Consider the following 20,651-nt stretch of genomic DNA (forward strand, 5'->3'; position numbering starts at 1 on the left):
TTCCCACGTCACCGCCCAGTCCTTGTCCCGGTCCTCCCATACGTCTGGAGTCCGGGCCGTTGTCTCCATCCTGCCCCGTGTCTGTTGTCCCTGCCCCGGCCTCGCCCGTTCGTTTCCCTCTGTGTCATGGTGTCTCTGTCCCCAGCGTCTGTCCGGCCCTCCCTGGTTGGCGTGCCCCGGAGTTGCACGCCTTGAGGGGGGGTTATGTCACGTCCAGCCCCTCCCTCCTCCCTGGTCCCGCCTAGCTCCCCGCTCCCATTCGTTCCTCCCTCTGTCTGTCACGCCCCCTCGTTAGTGCCCACACACCTGAGTCTCGTTTCACCGTCTTGTCTCGGTGTATAAAGAACCCCGAGTGTTTCATTCCCTTGTCGGTCATTCCCTGTACGTAAGTTCCTCATTGTTCCTCAGTTGTACCTTGCTTTCTGTTCATGCCTTTGCCCTTGTACCCTCTCTGTTTTGTTTCTAGTCTTTGTATGTTGGTTTGGTTCCCCCCCGTGTTTCATGCTTGTGTTTATTTCGTGCTTGTTCCTCGTCTTAGGTAATCTCTTGTAGTTTATATTTCCTTGTCTGTTTAGTTCATAGTCTACGCTATTGTTGTCCCAGCATCATCGCTCCCCTCATTGTATACCTCCCCTCACATATGTTTCGTAGTTCTCGGTCCATTGTGGTTTTTGCGTTTACGTTTCTCTGTAGTTTAGCTTACCCGTGTCGTTGGTGTTCTCTCCCTATCGTTAGCCTAGCTCCCTCTGCCTTCTGTGGTTAGTCGTGTTTGTCTCTCTTTTCATTAAAACCCTTTAAATTCTGCAATTGCGTCATGCCTGCCCGTCACAAACGTTACAGAATGACCGACCAGTTTAACGCGACGCAGCAGAATGACAACACGGTGGTTCTGTCAACACAACCGTTTGACCGAGATGCTTTCAACGAGCGGTTGGATTCTATCCAAGCTATGCTTGGAAAGGACGCTGAGGGGAAACCGGTGGCGCTACCCTCTCTCTGTCTCGTCCCTGAGGTATACGACGGGGAGAAAGGATTAGTCAGGAGCTTTCTCCTCCAATGTGAGGGTTACTTGCGATTCCTCACGGTACCCCCACCACCCGAGAGCATACAGGTCGTATTCATGTGGTCACTATTAAAGGGAAAAGCCCTAGAGTGGGCTAACATTGTCCTAGCGCACCGGGTTACGGATGCATGGACTGTGAAGGGATTTTGTCGGACGTTATGTGAAAGGTTTGGTGGAGGTGTGTATGAGTCTGCCCCTCACAAACGTTACAGCGTTGGAGGTCTACTAATATCCTCTGACCTCTGGTTTCATTTAGAAACAGCATAATGGCTAAATGCTGCCTCTCCATGCTTAGTTCTTACCTTGGGCAGGACTAACTGATTAGTGACCTACGATTCCTGCCTGGCTCATAGCTCTACAGCATGTCAGATAGATACACTGGACCTACACCTTAAAATGATTTTTAGACCAGTAATAACACCTTGAAGTCTATCCTGTATTGTACTGGTAGCCAGTGTAAGAACGTAAGAATGGGGGTGATGTGATCACTTCTTTTGCCCTTGTGAGACACTTGCAGCTGCATTTTGAATGTAGCTATTTGTTCATTTTTTTGGGAGATATGTTCGGAGGCCATTACAGTAATCAACAAAAGCATGAATGAGTTTCTCAAAATCTGGTTTCATCAAGAAATCTCTAATCTTATTGATGTTCTTAAAATGCCGACTTAGTTACTGATTTCATGTGATTGCTATCACAATGCCAAGGATATGAGCTCTTTAGAGTGTAGAGTGTTTGAGTCCCAGTAGGCAGCTAGTCTGTGCTTTTCATTGCTATTACCAAATATAATATCCTCTATTTTACCTTTATTCAAATGTAGAAGGTTTTGACCCATCCAGTTAGTGATGTGCTCAAGGCACTTGCAGAAAGAGTTACAGGGACTGTAGTTGTCTGGTGAAAGTGCTGTGTTGTCTGTGTAGCTGTGGAACGACAGTCCAGTGTCTAGTATGATCTGTCCAAGTGGAAGCATGCTTAAATTAAATAGGAGTGGCCCAATAATCGAAACTTGTGGAACACCACATGTCATTCACACTCATTCAGAAATCTTATTTTCTGTTTCAACAAAATAATTCCTGCCTTGCAGGTAAGAAATGAACCATTGTAGGACTGTTCCTGAGAGACCAACCCACTTCTTTAGTCTATCTATAAGAATGTTCTGGTCTACAGCATCAAAGGTCAAGCCATAACAGAACAGACAGCTTCCCTGTGTTCAAATGAATGTAGAATAGAATAGCTTTATTGATCCCAGGAGTGGGAAATTCAGTTCAGCCAGGGCCACGGTGTAAAGCACCAAGATCCCAGATTGGCCACTGCATCAAGAAAAGCGCCGCCGTTCACAGATTGGGGGGGAGAAACATAGAGAGATAAACATTAGGAGGAGACAAAAATATGACCACAGATTATTCTCACAACAGGACAACATTCTGTGAGCACGCAAAACATCCCCATAGCACATACAAGCATTGATAACACAGTCAGTCAAGCAGAGAGAGGTGTTATTCATCTAGACGGGGGGAGGGGGGAGCCAGAGGCCTGGCCCACAGTTTTTGTGTCAAAGTTTGTGGTGGAGAGCAGGAACCATCCTCTGACAGTCTGTGTGTCGGGGAAGGAGTAGGTTCTTAATGTCATTATTTAACTTAGAGTCATCTGAGTACTGTGAGTAGGTTGACAAAAAATTTACAGCCACTTGCGGATAAAAAATCAGTGAGTTGCTCGAAGACAAGTTTTCTGAATTATTTTCCCAATAAATGGTAGAGATAGTTATGTAGTTACTTAGCACAGCCAAACACATGGTGAATAATAAGATAATATTTGTTGTAGTGTAGCACTAAAGTGGTGTATTTAAGAAGTGGATTACATTTTACAGTTTTGATACTGAGATTCTCTGAGTATGAATCTTTCAGATACATGTGTACTGTGTGTATTGAGATTCTTTATGAATACTAATCATTCAGATACATGTGTACTGTGTGTATTAAGATCACAAACACTTATTTGCAGCACACATAATTATTATATTAGTATTAGAAGATACATTATTCTTTAGCACACCTGTTATTATTATTGTTATTATTATATTAGTATTAGAAGAGACATTATTCTTTAGCACACCTGTTGTTATTGTTGTTGTTATTGGTGTTGTTGTTATTATTATTATATTGGTATTAGAAGAGCCATTATTATTTAGCACACCTATTGCTGTTTCTCACTCAGGTACGCAAGGCCATGAATGACGAGACACAGGATGAATGGAAGTATGTCAAACTTCTGTCTTATAACTGCCCACAGTTCTCCATCTTCAGTCTTCAGTACAACATTGGATGAGCTGAACAGCTGCTCCACCCTCCTGAGCAGGTCCTCACTCTGCAGGGGAGCAGGCAGGTGTGTGAGGAGGAGGGGCTGGGAGTTGTGTGTTAGGAGGGTTACCTGACCAGAGCACAAACACACAAACATCACTTCATTAAGGATGTCTATGAAGGACAATCTTCTGAATCACTTTACAATCAAAGGAACAGTAAAAACCATGGCTGCTGTCTAATCCACAAGGAAATAAAGATCCAGACATTTCCAAGGAAAACAGTGTAACTGACATTAGAGACTTGGGGTCAGGAGATGGATCCATTCACACATTTTATGAAGAATGTAAGACACGGGTGTAGTCAGCAAGGGTGTATACTAGGGGTGACCTGCAATAGTCGCTGATTCGACTATAGGCCTATAGTTGACTATACCCCCTAGTCGACTATGAACGTCATAGTCAAATGTACCATTCTAACTGGGAGTTGGGAGTGCCCAGGATGCTGCTAAGAATTAGTTGTTAAATGAAATTAGAGGTGTATTCAACTAATGATTTTCATAGTCGAATCTGATTCGTCAGATTTTCCCTTTAGTCGACTAATAGTCGAATCGGGGATTTTTTTTTTATTATCTAGAGCACCTTAAACGGTTCTCATTCAGGACTTGTTTCCACTTCAAAGTAAATACATAAAACACTCAGATAAATGAATAAACATGGTAGGTTGGCTTTATTCACTTATTTATTTTTTAATGAAACGTTAGAGAACATTAACCGCCAGTGCGCAGTGCGCATATCGAACTGTCAGACAGGCACTGTGCAAAATGTCAAAAATATTTTAAATAAAATATGCCTGCCTGAAAACATAAAAAAAATTGCCACACAACGAAAACAAAAACATTTCATTTAACAACTAATTCCTAGCAGCATCCTTGGGCACCCCCATGCAGTTAGAATGGTACATTCGACTATGACGTTCATAGTCGACTAGGGGGTATAGTCGACTATAGTCGAATCAGCGACTATTGCAGGTCACCCCTAAATGAAATGTCTTTGTTTTCGTTATATAGAGCCTTTTGTCAAATAAAATCATCCTAATTTCTGTTAATAAATATTTTTAAATTATGTGTGCGTTAACATTAGGCATCTTCCTTACTACACATTAATAAATCACACCCTGCAGTTGCACAATCCAAATGAGCGGAGCTGAACACGCTACAGCATCAGCGTCTGCCGAGATTATAATGGCTACTAAAAGAAGTTCAAAAGTATTGAAAAAGATAAAGATGAATCAAACAAAGTAAAGTGCAAGTTATGTCATCAACGTCTTTCATTTCGCACGACAACAACCAACATGGCATACCATTCAGCCGTTTGTCGTTTTGGTCGTGTCGTCTCGTCGCGGTGGTCTCGGCCATGGACGTAATTTTGATTTCAAAAGTGGGGGGGACATGGATTCGTCGCTATTTAAATATTTGGTTTTAACCGTAAAAACTGGGGGGGACCAAAGCCGGCTTTTGAAAAAGTGGGGGGGACATGTCCCCCCCGTCCCCCCCCAAAATTACGTCCGTGGTCTCGGCAAATAGGCCTATAAACATTTTTTGTTGTTGTTTGCTTTTTAAACCCCGTTACTTGAACCTTTACTTATAATTTTTTTGCTGTTGTGTTGCAATTTTTTTTATATTTTCAGGCAGGCATATTTTATTTAAAATATTTTTGCCATTTTGCACAGTGCCTGTCTGACAGTTCGACATGCGCACTGCGCACTGACGGTTAATGTTCTCTAACGTTTCATTACAAGATGTGACGCTCGAGATATGAAGCACGACGAACGTCAACTGTGCAACACTGAACGTTTAATGAAAACAAACAAACACGTGAAGCTCCGTGCGGAGTGCAAACAGACAAAACACCTCTCACACAGGCACGAAACTTTAGACAAAGACGAGCACAAGACACTGCGCGAACGCACATTAAATAGGTGAATAACACAAACCCTCGTGATCTCGAGACAAGGCACAGGTGCGACTACGAACACGCTCACGAACAACCCACACCCACGGAAGTACATACATGGGCATAACGACACGCAGACGACATAGTGGCACGCCCACAGGGAAGGGTCCGGAGCTGTGACCGTGACAGAACCCTCCACCAGGGGCTCGCTACTCCCGGAGCTTCCCGCGTAGCTGGAAAAGCCCCGAACCAATACCAACGGGCAGGTCCGGAGCCGCCGGGTTCACGAGCCTCCGAGAGCCGTCTCCCCCGATGGTGGGAACCGCCGCGAACAGCTCTAGAACACCCTCCCTGGGAAGACAGGGGAGAATACGTTAAACAATGGCACAGTCACAAACATGCACACAGGGACGCTGAACACAAAGGGCACAAATGGGAACAGTGGATTAGGGAGAAACACTGGGACTGACAAAAACACCGGTACATAAACATTCATCATCGGAGCCAAGCTCCCCGCCTTAGGCAAAGCCTGCAGCGGAGAGAAAGCTCCGGGGACTGGAGGCGCTGCAGAAGGCGGGTCTCCCCCCGCCTGTGCTGCGTGCTCACCGCCAGGTGACGCACGACCGGCGGACGCGCCAGGAGCAGCGCGACTTGGAAACCGCTTGGGGGCAGCGCGACTGGTGGCCGCGCGAGGCGCAGCGCGACTGGTGGCCGCGCGAGGCGCAGCGCGACTGGCGGCCGCGCGAGGCGCAGCGCGACCTGTTTCCCGCCTGGAGGCGGTGCGACCAGCGTGTCTCGCGGCAACTGTCCTCCCTGGTCCGTGGCTACCTCCTCCGGGAGTTCCGTAGGGGCTTGCCGCCCTATAAGCCTGCTGGCGCTCCTCCACCCTCTCTGGGAACCTCCCGTAGGAAGCCCTTCCTCTGCCAGGCCAGCCTCCCCTGGTTCCGGTATCGGGGGTGGTGTCCATCGCCGGCTCCTCCTCCTCGGCCACGCTCCAGTCCATGGACCGTGTGGGGGTCTCACAGCGAGCGTGCTCCATGGGCTCCTCACCGCAGGAGTCTCCACTGTCTGACGTGGGCGGACTGTCCGGTCCGCTCCTACCCCCTTTGCATACGGTCGAGAGGGAACTCACCGACCGAAGACTCTCCCCCTCGCTCTCCTCGCTCTGCCCGTCGGTTCCCGACAGGGCTGGGTGCAGCGACGAAGGGGGACTGAAGTCTTCCCTCTCCTCGCCGTAGTCAGACGGTGGAGGACTGACGTCTCCCTCGCCGTAGTAGACCGTGCTCTTTGAGCACACTGACGGGGAATACTCCTCCACCTCGTAGTCCGTCCCCTCCGCCCCGCCTTCAAACGGTGGGAGACTGCCCCCCTTCCCCCCGTAATACACAGTGCTCCTTGAGCAAACTGAGGGGGGATACTCCTCCTCCTCCGAGCCGTCCTCCTCGGACTCGTCCTCGGGAGGATTGGCACGTACCATCCCCGCATAGACGACCAGCGGGTCCTCCGTGCCTTCTCTGGTTTCGGCCAGGGGGTTGGTCTCGCGCGTCATCGCGCGGAGTCCCTCTCTCCACGCCGCCTGGAAAAACACCTCCTCTCTCCTCTCCTCGGCGCTCTCAGGAACTCGCTCGGGAGAGGGCGCGCGCCGGGGCATGTTTCTCTCCACCTCCGAAACACACCCGCCCACAGCCCTGGGTGGTGGCTCTAGGGACGCGGTGGGGTGTTGGTCCTCCCATATACGCACCGCGGACTGACGGAGGTGTTCGGCCATCTCCGCGTCTTCCGCACTCCGAGCGGCGCAGAGTATGTAAGCGCAGATGGGGCTCTGCATCATCTCCTGCTCGGAGATGGGGGCTTCGGGACGTCGGACTGGAGAAGAGCCATGGTGACGTCGGCTCTTTCTCCTACCTTTAGGCGCCCTGGTGACATATCCAGGCATACCTTCTTTTATTAGGCTCGTCTTTCTGTGACGCTCGAGATATGAAGCACGACGAACGTCAACTGTGCAACACTGAACGTTTAATGAAAACAAACAAACACGTGAAGCTCCGTGCGGAGTGCAAACAGACAAAACACCTCTCACACAGGCACGAAACTTTAGACAAAGACGAGCACAAGACACTGCGCGAACGCACATTAAATAGGTGAATAACACAAACCCTCGTGATCTCGAGACAAGGCACAGGTGCGACTACGAACACGCTCACGAACAACCCACACCCACGGAAGTACATACATGGGCATAACGACACGCAGACGACATAGTGGCACGCCCACAGGGAAGGGTCCGGAGCTGTGACCGTGACACAAGATAAATAAGTAAATAAATAAAAGCTGAATAAAGCCAACCTACCATGTTTATTCATTAGCTGAATACACCTCTAGTGTATACAGTCAAAGCAAACAGGTCAGATCCCAAGGGACAGTCCAAGCTGACATGCAAAAGACGTACATCCCCCAATAAATAAATAAAATACCACTAAGAAATAGTAGAGTAAGAGAGACCCAAGGTGGCAGCACTTTCCAGAGAACTCAGGTAGAGCGTTGTAGATATTAGACGGAGAGCACTGATGACCCTACAGCACATATGTCAAAGTCAAGGCCCGCGGGCCGGATCTGGCCCTCGAATTGATTATCTATGGCCCCCTGGATGATATTTAATTACTATTAGAACCGGCCCGCAGGCCACAGCCGCCCGATGGTGTTTTGCATGCACAAACACTACATTCCCCACAATGCAACGGTAGCCCGCGAAGTCACTGCAACGCACACAAGCGGCGAGGGTCTGCGCGGCGAAAATGATGTAATCGCAGTGGCTCCGCTGTCGATTCGCGAGGTCGTGCACCTCTCGAATTTTGTAACTGCGCGCACCAGTTAAACCTAATTAAGTTAAATATTTATACATATAGTTGAAATAATTCGAAATAATTCGCTTTTTTATTCACATTATTTAATGGTGGTTTATTTTCAAAACGCCCAATCTTAACGTCTTCACGTTCTCTCATGTTTCGTCCTGGAATTACAAGAGGCTCGTATTTGTTAACGTAATACAGGAGAACTGTTCAGTCAGACAGATATTTGTTGTGAAACGAAGTAGTTACAATTTCAAGCATTTTCAAGCACTTTAGCCTAAATTCCAGCACTTTTCAAACCTTTATTACTTTATTCATTTAATGTACAGGACATGTTTTCTTTGAAGGAAGTTTGTTTTTATCTGTTTGCTTGTTGAAAAATGTTTTCCCTTGAAATTACTGACAGATCCATAACAAAATATTGCTTTATTCATTTAAGCATAAATAATATACACTGTGTTAGGTCTTGGTTCAATAGGCTATGTGCAATCATTTCAATATGTTTTTGTCCCGGTGAGGCGGCCCCCTACCGGCCACCTCCGTCCACAGCGGCTGTTGTTGTTGTTGTTTGGTGACGTCATGTGCGTCCCTCAGGTGGGCGGAGCCCGTGATCCGTCTCACCTGAGGGTCGTTTGTTTGCCTATATATGTCTTGTCTTTGTACCAGTTGACCGCTGGTCATTATATCCTTAATTTGGAGATATTGCACGGGTTTTAGGTTTGCACACGTTCTATTAACCATCCTTTTTCCCTGAGACTTGGCGTGATTGCTTCCTTTTAGTTGCTCACCCCCGCCCGTCACAGTTTTAATAAAAATTGAACCAGTCCGGCCCTTGGCTTGTAGCAAATTTGGTTTTTTGGCCCTTGGTGTATTTGACTTTGACATTCCTGCCCTACAGTGAAGAATCCAAGAGACATGGGACTTACTAATTCATTTAACTCATTGAGTTCTTGTGAAGAGCAGAAGTTTTCTAGTAAGAGGAGTCCATCATCTGTCAAACCTAATCACCAAACACACAAGAATAATACATCACCGATTGTGTGATGACACAATTGTCATAAATACAAGGCCAGAGTGTAAGTTTAGCTCCACCCACCCATGGCTGCACTCACGAGGTTGTACATGGCAACCAGGAGTGGCCGATTCTGCTTGGACAACCTCATGGACGCTCCAGGATTGGTGGATTCTGTGGACAGACTAGTTTCACTGGTTGTGTCAGACTGTATCAGCAGATCCAAGAACGTGTCAATAATCTGATGAGGAGAGTGAAAGCAGCTGGTTTGATAAAGGCTGGGAGCATCATCATAGACCAGCTCCTCCAGTCTCTCCTCCAAAACAGACAAATGTTCATGGTTCAGTAGAATCTGTCGGAGCTGTAGTAGCAGAGGGGAGCGAGACTGAGGTGGCAGACCAGCCAACACACACAAGAGAGACTTTGCTTCCTCCAACACTGCAGTAGAGAGAACACAGACACACACGCACACACACAAACACACACACACGCACGCACAGATACACACACACACACAGGGATGAGGAATCACTGGCCAATGACATTCGGTTCTGTTATTTACACATATACACACATATACCCTCCTACACACACACACACTCACTCTTCATCCTGCACACACACACCCACACACACACACACACACACACACACACACACACACCTGTCTTGAGAGAACTTAGTAAGGATCCATCCTGTATTTCAGCCAGTAAGCCGTCCACTTCCTCCTCGGTGTTATCTGGATTCACACTCAGGTCATCTGCCTCCATTCTCTCTGGCCATATTCTGATATCTGAGGACACACACACGCATAATTCACGTATGTATTATGGTCACACTCTAATATCTGAGGACACACACACATATACACACACAGACACACACACACTCCACAAATGTATTATGGTCACACTGTAATATTTGAGGACACACACACACATATTTCACATATGTATTATGGTCACACTCTAATATTTGAGGACACATACACATAATCCATATATGTACACTGCTCAAAAAAAATAAAGGGAACACTTAAACAACACAATATAACTCCAAGTCAACCACACTTCTGTGAAACCAACCTGTTCAGTTAGGAAGCAACACTGATTGTGAATCAATTTCACCTGCTGTTGTGCAAATGGAATAGACAACAGGTAGAAATGAGAGGCAATTAGCAAGACCCCCCCTATAAAGGAGTGGTTCTGCAGGTGGGGACCACAGACCACTTCTCAGTACCTATGCTTTCTGGCTGATGTTTTGGTCACTTTTGAATGTTGGTGGTCCTTTCACACTCGTGGTAGCATGAGACGGACTCTACAACCCACACAAGTGGCTCAGGTAGTGCAGCTCATCCAGGATGGCACATCAATGCGAGCTGTGGCAAGAAGGTTTTCTGTGTCTGTCAGCGTAGTGTCCAGAGGCTGGAGGCGCTACCAGGAGACAGGCCAGTACACCAGGAGACGTGGAGGAGGCCATAGGACAACAACCCAGCAGCAGAACCGCTACCTTCGCCTTTGTGCAAGAAGGAACAGGAGGAGCACTGCCAGAGCCCTGCAAAATGACTTCCAGCAGGCCACAAATGTGCATGTGTCTGCACAAACGGTTAGAAACCGACTCCATGAGGATGGTATGAGGGCCCGACGTCCACAGATGGGGGTTGTGTTCACAGCCCAACATCGTGCAGAACGCTTGGCATTTGTCAGAGAACACCAGGATTGTCAAATTCGCCACTGGCGCCTTGTGCTCTTCACAGATGAAAGCAGGTTCACACTGAGCACATGTGTCAAACATGACAGAGTCATTTCTTTGGAGGGCCGCACAGCCCTCCATGTGCTCACCAGAGGTAGCCTGACTGCCATTAGGTACCGAGATGAGATCCTCAGACCCCTTGTGAGACCATATGCTGGTGCGGTTGGCCCTGGGTTCCTCCTAATGCAGGACAATGCTAGATCTCATGTGGTTGGAGTGTGTCAGCAGTTCCTGCAAGATGAAGGCATTGAAGCTATGGACTGGCCCGCCCGTTCCCCAGACCTGAATCCGATTGAGCACATCTGGGACATCATGTCTCGCTCCATCCACCAACGTCACGTTGCACCACAGACTGTCCAGGAGTTGGCGGATGCTTTAGTCCAGGTCTGGGAGGAGATCCCTCAGGAGACCATCCACCACCTCATCAGGAGCATGCCTAGGCATTGTAGGGAGGTCATACAGGCATGTGGAGGCCACACACAATACTGAGCCTCATTTTGACTTGTTTTAAGGACATTACATCAAAGTTGGATCAGCCTGTAGTGTTTTTTTTTCACTTTAATTTTGTGTGTGGCTCCAAATCCAGGCCTCCATTGGTTAATAAATTTGATTTCCATTGATGATTTTTATGTGATTTTGTTGTCAGCACATTCAACTTTGTACAGAACAAAGTATTCAATGAGAATATTTCATTCATTCAGATCTAGGATGTGTTATTTGAGTGTTCCCTTTATTTTTTTGAGCAGTGTATTATGGTCACACACTAATATCACACTAATACACTAATAACACACACACTCAAAAATCTATGTTCAGAAAAAATATTTTTTTATTTTAGGCGGTGCGCAGAGGAGCAGTGGCAGCACAGTGGAGTGTTGTGGAGTGTTGTGTACGATAAGCTGAGGCAGCGCAACCTCCACCGCAGCCCATCTTGGCAACACGATCGCTCTTTCTCACGCTGTACGCACGAGAATATTGTTCGATTTTTTTATATACTGTATTTACGATCAAAGCATATCTTAATCTAAAGTCACGCTTAACATCGAAAACTGCTTTACGACGGCTACTGTCTACAGTCTTGTGGTAGCCTATATATGAAACTACATTAAAATGGTGAATGCACACACACATATACACACACACACACTAACCGTATTGCCCGTCACTTTTGATGTTCAGCTCTCTGACACTGTAAGCCATGACTGTGTTGGGGGGTATGGCCATAACAGCATTTATATCAAAATGTATACTTCCACTCTCTTTTAGACTCACCTGAGGAAACATATACAAGTACATAGAAATACATACAAATACACACAGATGCATACAAATACATCTTATAAAGGCTACAAGCAATTGCAGGTCAATTTATATTAAGACACATACACAGACCCACTCTGTTCATATACACACCCACACACAGACCCACACGCAGACCCACACGCAGACCCACTTGTGTTGCTCCAATCTTCAAGGGTTTCAGGGTGGCAGTGCAGCTTCCTTCCTCCAGGCTGCTGTACTCAATCCTGCAGGTCGTCGTGGTGAACACACGCTCCATCACCAGAGTGAACACCTTCTTGTGTTTGGATTTGCCTGGTTGCTGCTGGATCACTGGGTGCAGAAGGTCCAGGGACCTGTAGAACCGGGCCAAACAAGTAATCACATACCAAGCAGCATTTTGAAGAGAAACAAAGGCTTGTTTCCACATGGCACAGCAAGGGTTAATAATGGGTCTCAGGTACTACTGCAGTCCAACAACATCCCTGTCAAATTCATTTTTCTCTTATGTTTATAAAAGTGCATGCTAACACTATTAGCATTAGCATATCTGTAACGTAGCATACGCTGCGGAGTGAGGAGGCAGACACAAACACTGAGGAGAGTGAGATTTATCAAGGGGAATTCCAGAATCGCGGTCGTAATGCCAGGCAAGGGTCATATCATAAGGGCAGTTCGAACAAGAATGGTAAACAGGCATACTGACTAGGAACTAGAACAAAACAAGGCAGGGACAAATGTTAGAAATAACAAAACTCACAACCGAACCAAACTCACAAAATAACAGACAGAGGGACACCATGGAAATAGACAAGCAGGGAACAACACAGACACGAGGAGCAGGAAACCGTTGTGACAGCTAGAAGAGGGGGCGTAGCCCTACGTGACAGTACCCCCCCTCTAAGCATGCCACTTCGGGGCACGCAAAGGCTGACAAAAGGAAAAGACAGACCACGGGGAACAAGGCACTAGGTCTGGCGAGGCATGGCGAGGGACAGGGACAGCGGACATGAGACAGGACACCACAGGACAGACCGGAAGGACAGAACTGAGAAAAACAGGGTGTGGAAACTGGGGCATGGCAGGGAGAGGAGATGTGGAGACTGGCAAGGAGCTAGGCGGGGACATTACACTATAAACAGGACCAGGGACAAAGGGAAACTGGACAGGACTAGGGCAAGGTATGAGAGCAGGGCTGGACAGGACAGGACTGGGGTTAGACACGGGAGTGGGGCCAGGGATCCGGGCTGAGGCAAACACAGAGGTCAGGATTTGGTAGATGACAGACACTGGAATGGGGAGAAAGTGGGTAATGATCTGTGGAACAGACATGGGGACAGGAACAGAGATAACACCACTGGACACTGACACAGGAACAGGTCGCAGAAACCGGCTGTGGCCTTTTCCGGGTCGCGGAAACCGGCGGTGGCCTCTTCCTGGTCCCCCTCGAAGTGTTCACACGGTACCAAACAGCACAAGCATTACAAATTATAAGTAACTACAGCAAACACTAATTAATTTAACAGTTTATGTCCAATATGAAGAACACAACATACATACATAGTTACACATACTAGTTACTAGCATTAGCAAGATGAAAATTGGTTTATTATGAACTTTCACATTCGTGATTATTCACAAATGAACGCAAGTGAGTAAATAAGAATAGCAATTTAGGACGCCAACGGTGATTTGAAATGGCTGATCTGATACAACTCCTCCTGCGTAGTGCAATTACTTCAGACCAATGAAAACACGGCGGTGGGAGGAGTTGGATCTAGAGCCAGCTCCACCCCCTGGACTTCTGCTTCTGCAGCGAGGGGTATCTCCAAAAAAGGGAAACATAGGGACTATAAATGCACAACGCTAACAAGACACAGGTGGAAACACTAACGACATGGGCGTGGCAGACAGGGAAACCATGGAAACAAATAACAAGGCAGGATCAACAAGCAAGGCAAACACAGGCACATGGAATAAGGGACAAGAGTGACAGCTAGGAGAGGGGGGCATGGCCCTACGTGACAATATCTTCCTGGTTCCACATGGTGAACCTTTAAGCAACACCCAGTTTAATAGCCCACAATGGTTACTGAAAAGAACTACACAACAATATTAGCACCATGCAATTTCATTACATTACATTACAGGTATTACATTTCCCGTTATTACTCAGCATGTTTCCATACACGTGAGCAGCTAACACTTTCAGTCAGAACCAGATTTTTCATCTTTTCAGTTCCCCAAAGAACTTCCCATAAATCCAGCAATAGAAATGAACCTATTTGAGAGTTTCAACTAGTCAGAGTAACTAGTCAGAATAACAGGTAATGCTAGTGAATAAGTTTTAACACTATAGTCACACATAACCATTTAACCTGGTAAATGAGTTACTTTAGTAAGTAAAGGTGTTAGTTTTGTTACTAAAAGGAAGCTCATAATTATCTAGATATTATGAACTAATGATGCAAAAACAAAATTACAGAATTTTAAGTCTCAAAGGAATTATTTCACATGTAAACAAAACATTTACATTTTCTCATGACAGAAGTGAGAGAGCTGTGAGAAATGAGCAGGAAGCAGGAGTGAGACGAGAATAACAGAGAGGAATCATGAAAGAGGGCCTGTTCACATGACGCACAGGCTGCACAGGGAAGAGCAGAGGGTCTGTTCACACGACGCACAGGCTGTGCAGCATTTGACACAATCGAGCATTGTTTAAAATATTTGGAATGTGTTAGATTGGTTTACCTCCTACATGATTGACTGAACTTTTTAATTAGTAACTCTTGGTTATTCAATGCTCCCATCAAATATGGAAACGCCCAAGGAACTTTTTAAAAATGAAAACAAAGCTGAAATAATTATATTTGGTCCCCATAGCCCTAATTCTAACCCCATAACACTAATCCCATCCCAATCCTAACCCTAACCCTAAGACTATTCCAATCCTACTCCACCCCTACCTTAACCCTACCCCTAAACCAATCCTAACCCTACCCCTAATCTAACCTTACACCTACTCCTATTCCAATCCTACCCCTAGCCCTATTCTAATTCTACCCCTACCCCTATTTCAATCCTACCCCTATTCCAATCCTAACCCTATCCCTACACCTAATGCTAAACAAGTGAGTCAATGCTTCACGCTTAGCTCCTTTCTCATCCACATAAACTGTGATGAGTTTCCATTGTTACCCTAGAACTGTCACTTGTCTAATGGCGCATTTCCACTAGGGCCTGCTTGGCGCGGTACGGTTCGATTCGCGACGGTTTGTGAGTGTTTCCATTAGTACCACTTCCCTGTGAGCCGGCCCCTTTGGGTACTTTTTTCGTACCGACTCGCTCGAGGTTCTAACCGTTCCGAAGCGGTACAGTTCTGTGACGTGGAGGGACAGCATGACACTGATTGGCCAGGGAGTGTCGTCACAGGTTCCGTCAGGAGAGCGACTCCTCCGCTATGCTATGGACTCCTCAGCCATTTTTAAAACCCAAGGAGCGAAGTCTGTTCCCTGGTCAAACGCCGAGGTACAAACCTTTCTGTTAATAATCAGCGATCAAAAAATCCAGGGCGAACTGGACGGGGCCACTAGAAATGTTAAGGTTTTTAGCGAGGTTTCCGCGCTAATGGCCACTCATGGCTACCAGCGGTCCGTTCAGCAGTGCCGGTCGGTCCAAGCTAAAAAAGCTTAACGCGATTACCGGGCGGTGAAGGACCATAACGGACGCAGCGGAGCAAACCGCAAAGACTGGAAATGGTTCCAGCAAATGGATGTCATATACGGTCACCGGCCAGCCAGTAACGGAAGAGAAAGAGCTGGACAGACACGGCAATGTCGGTGCTGGAGGCCACGGAGAATGGTGAGTGTATTGTGATTTCAGTTTTACTACTAGGCTCGTAAAAGATGTAATATGAACGTAATTTAAACGCATCTATTGTAAACGCAGGAATTTAGAGCTGTGTTTGTAGTTAATGTTACCACCACAGTCACTACTGTACAATAGCTAGCTCTTAGCCTTGCTAGTTAGCTGTAGCCATAAACAAAGCATCAGCAGCGATGACGTGCTACACATTTTGTGCAGTTACGCTATATTGTTGTTGCTTTCACGGGAATACTTGTGTTTAATATTTGTTATTTTTTACGTTCAAGATTCCCCTTCCACTGACGAGGCGAGCGGAGTTGGCGGAAAATGTTTCCTTCAACCGGGCTTTCCTCGGGGTGCTTGGCGAACTTGTGAACACCATGCGAGACAGACGCCAGTAAAAGCACACAAAATGTTGCTTGTAGTACTATAAATATTTATTTCATATAAAGCTATACGTATATATTTGCTTTTTGCACTTTTTTTTAACTATAACTATATTATTTACATATGTTGTACTTTAAATATCTATTTCATAATAAAGTTTGATTTCATTTGATTGTATGACTGATGCTTTTTATGCAGGGTGTGTTCAGCCTGTTTGAGTAATACCAAAATATTATCAATAATTAGAGCAACCACATACAATAATGAAGATAAAGATAAATAAGATACAATAATGCTATGTGTTATGGGGCATCGACCGGTGTTGTGGTCGTATACAAATGATGTCACGACACTACAACCCGTGCGCCAACAGCGACTCCACCCACATTGTGTTGGTCCACCATTGTAATGGAAACACAACGCGACCGTACCGTTCCGTTGCGAATCGACCCGTATCGAACCGTACCGCGCCAAGCAGGCCCTAGTGGAAATGCGCCATAAGCACCAACACTAACCCTAACTCTAACTAACCCTAGTCTTAGTGCTATCACTACCCTAAGCACCAACACTAACCCTAACTGACTCTAACTCTAACTGACGCTAACTGTATTTGGTTGTCTGCCAGAACCAGACAGGTGGACACTTCATGACCACAGTCACTGGCTTTACCCAGAAGGTCCTATAGTGACGGGTAATGATGGTTACTTTTCAGTATGTTAGTGAATTAGATGTTAACACTGGTACCAGTGTAGCTACAACCTGTCTTTGGAGTGTTCCAGGAGTTTTTGTATCTTCACGTTTTCTTTACGAAGTGTCCCGAGAGAGGAGGAGAGGGCAGCCGTTCCACTGCCCCCTGCAGACACACTGAGAACACTGGCTCCTGCCTCCAGAGATCCAGACACATTGCCTTTACGCTTCTCCTGGTATGTCAGTAGCTCAGTTTGTTCCAGCACTAATTTAACAGACACACAGAGATAAACATCATACAATAACAGTATGAATAAAATTATAAGTATCCATATTGTCTTCTGCTCTCTCTGATGTTACTAAGTAACCCTAAGAGGATGAAACCTGAACACTGGAAGTGAGATGGACATTAAAGCTCCTTTGTTTAGTTTGTGTGTGCACGGGGGCTTGGGTACCTGGCTGAATGGGTTCTCCTTGTAGCAGGTCATTGAGGGTGAACACTGTGGGTCTGTATTTGGTTGTCTGCCAGAACCAGACAGGTGGACATTTCATGACCACAGTCAGTGGCTTCAGCTTTTCTGAATCCGTTAGTCTAGAAACAGCGATCAGATCTCCACCTGGATCGATCTGGCAGACTAGCCTCCGTGTAGCCTTGTCAAACATCTCTCCTGTGAGTTATGAAGTGTTGTTACAAATTAATCAAACAAGAAGTTCAAAATAGGGAGGGTCATGTTCTTTATGATGCATTTGTTATTTCTCTGGCTCACCATCAATAAGGCCTTCATTAAGCCTCGGAAATCACAACTTTGAATCCATTCACCTATATGCCCACTGCTTGAACGCTCCTCACAAAGAGACCTATTCCCTATAGAAAATACCCCATGTCTAGTCTGTGGTTATTAAACCCTAAAACCTGAGCTGATTAATTTGTGTGCTATCACAGAATGTGTCATATTCTCTGTTTTTAGTTTTAACATCTAAAATCATCATCATCATCTAAAACTAGGTTATCCTTACAATAGAAATGTAAAGTAAAAGTCTTGAATACAACTGGAATGAATTGTAACAGAAACCATTTTACAAAAGAAATGCTTTCATTATATGTTAATATTTTTTTCTTCATTCACAAGATCACTATGGGAAACAATAATCTATTTTTAATATATAAAACCTTTGTTGAAGAAAGTGTGCAGTGGTTAAACCGAGAAGCCAAATGAGTTTGAAACACAACGTTCAAGGATACAGAGATGAAAAACTGTGACATGCTTTTACCAGAAGATCCCTGGTCATGAAGCGAAGTCGGTTTGTGTAAGAGTTGCCTGCACAGGCCCAACATTGAGGACCTGAAACCCGCAAGCCGACTCAGGCAACATTTTGCCTCTTAAACAAGTAGTTACAGTATGTCATAATTACATCTAACAGATGAAAATCACCATCCAACAGAATTCAGTCTGTAGAAGAGGCTGTCAGAATCTACAGGTCATAAAACATTTTGGTCCTTCAAGGACTTTATGTTAAGTTATTTTCATTGTCTTCAGAACAAACTTCTCAGTTAATATGTGTGGATGTATTTTTTCATGTCTAATGTGTTTAAAAGTAATAGCTATCTGCTGTTCTATTGAAATTTGTCAATTAAATATATCAGAACATCATTGTTTTATTAGATCAATTATATTGTAGAATATATTTGTTCATGTAGAATTCCTAAGGAGTTTGCGGTGATAATAAATATGATTAAAAGGATTACGGCGCCTAGAGAACATGAATTGGATAGGTAACACTTTAGTTAGAATCTGCGATGTGATCAGAAATGCTCGCTGATGTTGTCTAACAAAAAATGACGTACCAAAGCAGAAGATGTCAAATCGATATATCCCGCGATATGTCCTGTGAACCGCTACTTTCTCTTCCAAAAAAACAAGGTGTTCTCATGACACCACAAAGTCGTAATAGCTTTCTTTTAACTTTGTTATTCAGAGAAGCTACAAACCAAAGTTTGAAAGTTCACGCATCAACAATCTTTAAATAAGTCCAACACGCTTGAGGACGTCTGTCAAAATGGTACTTCTTCATACACCCCTATCTCCCACTACCCACCCCTATCTCTCCCCCCCACTCACATGCCCCATATGAAAAGGCATTCGCCATCTTTACTGCTCTCCAGTCGAATAACTGATTTGCGAGCACTTTTGACGTTTCACATGCTGTCAAGATAAATATAAATCTTAAATGTGTAGCACTTGGATATATAGATGAACATCAAAAATTATATTTAAATATATGAATCACCTACAACTGACTTAATTCATTGGTTTGGGTGTGTTCTGTAACAGGGAACCTAGAAAGATTGTGAGTGTGTGAGCAACGGAAATAGAGGAACTTGTGGTTTAACCGGACATAACGTTCACATCTACTTCCAAAAGACAATAACTCTCATTATAGCAGAACCGTCCACATTAAAGGCTCTGGGATTTTCTTGGTGTCTCACAAGTCAGTGTGTGTCGCATTTCCAATGGTGTATGTAAGAACCTGAGAGAGGACACTGCAGTTTGAACAACAAATTGTTTTGACACTGCGGAAATTATTTCACAAATCAGGAAAAGTATGTAGTAATGTGGCCTTTGGTTTACAATAGCAGTTGTCAAAGTAAAAAACATTCTTCCTCTTCCAGAGGTTTGAAGAGCGTGTACTCAACGAGTTCCATTACTGAGAAACTTCCTCTTGATGCGTCCCTATTCCACAAACTAAATGACAAAATAATAATAATAATAATAATGTGTGTATGTCCTTGATTATCTTTCGTATGCAATATTTGACTCAAGCCTTTCGTATTTGCACAATGACTTATGTCAGGAGGGGCAGGTTCACTTATACTGTGTGCAAAACGGCACAGAATAAAGACACAGAATTACAGTTATCTTACGCACACATGCACACAGAGGAGCTATCAATACACACACATGCACCAAGAAGTGATATCAACAGCCAATGCAAACCTGGAGGAAAACATACACAGCCTGTAAAGAAAATTTATTTTTTACAGTAAAAATGTAATGTAAACTCTGTGCTAAAGCTACAATAAAGTGGTCTAATTGGAAATCTTTAAATGTCTCAGAATGGTCTAGTTAAAACACAGAATTTAATCCAGCTGATAATCTGGGGCAATACTTAGGGTTAGGGTTAACGTTAGGGTTAGGGAATCCTGTACATTGATATAACCTGAAGACGCTGGAGCAATTTGCCTTGAATGGGCAAAAATCCCAGTAGCTAAATAATCCTAGTGTTAAAAAAGAGACATGAAACTGTAACTGCAACAAAAGGGGAACAAAATGGGAGGACGGGGGCCATGTATATGCAGGGCACTGTACACCCACCGTTACACACACACACACACAAAAACACAAACACACATACGCACACACTTATACACACATACGCAAGTGTAATGTAGTGTAATGTAAGTGTAATGTAATGTAATGTAAGTGTAATGTAATAAAGCTGCCATCCCAA

General features: G+C 45.1%; 1 protein-coding gene across 5 annotated transcripts; it reads right to left on the reverse strand.

Annotated features, from left to right (window-relative positions):
• Positions 1-2,269: 2,269 nt before the first annotated feature.
• On the reverse strand, positions 2,270-19,215 carry LOC143517191 (gasdermin-E-like). 5 transcript variants are annotated; one of them, XM_077009405.1, is made up of 11 exons: positions 18,988-19,215; positions 17,597-17,809; positions 17,214-17,406; positions 12,379-12,559; positions 12,077-12,197; positions 9,838-9,966; positions 9,258-9,611; positions 9,088-9,161; positions 5,430-5,663; positions 3,254-3,487; positions 2,270-2,370 (listed from the first exon to the last, which is right to left on the reverse strand). In XM_077009405.1, the coding sequence occupies exons 2-10, from the start codon at positions 17,802-17,804 to the stop codon at positions 3,254-3,256; spliced, it is 1,728 nt and encodes a 575-aa protein (XP_076865520.1). In that variant the 5' UTR covers positions 17,805-17,809; positions 18,988-19,215; the 3' UTR covers positions 2,270-2,370. The 5 variants fall into 5 exon arrangements, with proteins under 5 accessions (XP_076865520.1, XP_076865522.1, XP_076865523.1 ...); XM_077009407.1 differs by adding an exon at positions 17,909-18,006 and having other exon boundaries at positions 2,270-3,487; XM_077009408.1 differs by lacking the exon at positions 18,988-19,215 and adding exons at positions 17,909-18,006; positions 18,414-18,431 and having other exon boundaries at positions 2,270-3,487.
• Between the last annotated feature and the right edge of the window lie 1,436 nt (positions 19,216-20,651).

The sequence above is a fragment of the Brachyhypopomus gauderio genome, chromosome 6 (genome assembly GCF_052324685.1).
Source record: "Brachyhypopomus gauderio isolate BG-103 chromosome 6, BGAUD_0.2, whole genome shotgun sequence".
NCBI classification, from domain to species: domain Eukaryota; kingdom Metazoa; phylum Chordata; class Actinopteri; order Gymnotiformes; family Hypopomidae; genus Brachyhypopomus; species Brachyhypopomus gauderio.